Source organism: Rhincodon typus, unplaced genomic scaffold (assembly GCF_021869965.1).
Source record: "Rhincodon typus isolate 14 unplaced genomic scaffold, sRhiTyp1.1 hic_rhity00009876, whole genome shotgun sequence".
Lineage (NCBI taxonomy): Eukaryota > Metazoa > Chordata > Chondrichthyes > Orectolobiformes > Rhincodontidae > Rhincodon > Rhincodon typus.
This window is the reverse complement of record NW_025975514.1, coordinates 5,360-6,437: the sequence shown is the minus strand read 5'-3', so window position 1 is coordinate 6,437 and position 1,078 is coordinate 5,360. Positions and strand designations below refer to the sequence as shown.

At 58.0% G+C, this 1,078-nt stretch overlaps 1 protein-coding gene across 1 annotated transcript in view; it reads left to right on the top strand.

Annotated features, from left to right (window-relative positions):
* Positions 1 to 1,078, top strand: part of slc50a1 (solute carrier family 50 member 1) — a 4,031-nt gene that overhangs the window by 286 nt on the left and 2,667 nt on the right. Inside the window, exon 2 of the mRNA XM_048594473.1 lies at positions 733 to 894. Coding sequence (XP_048450430.1) covers positions 733 to 894 — 162 coding nt within the window. The remainder of the gene's footprint in view (positions 1 to 732; positions 895 to 1,078) is intronic.

The window sequence follows — 1,078 nt, the reverse complement described above, 5'->3', positions numbered from 1 at the left end:
CCATCGGTCTCTCGTCCCTAATTGCCCCTCGAGCTGAGAGTCTCGCTTTTAGAGAGTCACACCCCATCATGGGGTCTGGAGTCACGTGTAGGCCCAGCACGGGTAAGAATTACTTCCCAACACCCCACCGACTCCAATTCGGGACCCAAACCCACACCCCCGCCCCCCCCCCCCCCCAGCATTAGCCTCCAGATTACATACCCAGTGACCTCACCAATGGGTTACCATCTTCCCAAAACTGAGTGTTACCTGGAAGAAAGTGGGTACATACGTCCCGCTCCCTCGGCGCTGACCCTCCGACAGCGCCCGCTCCCTCAGCACTGACCCTCCGACAGCGCCTGCTCCCTCAGCGCTGACCCTCCTACGGCGCCCGCTCCCTCGGCGTCGACCCTCCAGCAGTGCCCGCTCCCTCGCTGCCTACCCTCCGACAGCGCCCGCTCCCTCGGCGCCGACCCTCCGACAGCGCCCGCTCCCTCATGAACCCACAACCTCTGGTCTCTGAGGTGAATGTCCCTTAGGCCCACCTCGAAATGTCTAAGCCAAGGTGGGCACTGATCATTTGCTGTGTCCAGATAGGTCATGGGGCAAAGGATCATGGGAGAAAGGCCTCAGGTGGCAATGGGGATAGGGGTCAAGTGTCAAATTATGGACTAACCGTGTCATAAACCCTAAGGCCAAACTAAATGTAGTTCCCACGTTTTCTAAAATGTCTTTTTTGTGATCCTATCACAGTTTCAGGTGATGACCAAAGTTGTCCTGGCTGGAGCAGTTCTGGGGACAGTCTATTGCTACTTTGCGATGTTGGTGTCAGACACAGACCTCCGTATGAACCAGCTGGGCTTCCTGTGCAGTGCTTTCACTATCACCATGTACCTCTCACCACTTGCCGACTTGGTAAATCTCTAGCGCGCCAGCTCAATGCGACAACGGCTTGTTTGGGGTGCAGCGCGGCCAGCTTCGACACATAGAAGCCTCTCTCTGTGAGGCTGTGGTGTCACTCCCAACGAGAGGCAGGAGGCCCAGTGTGTGGTTAGCCACGGGGCCTGAGGCCCAGTGTGCGGGTAGCCACGGGGCCTGA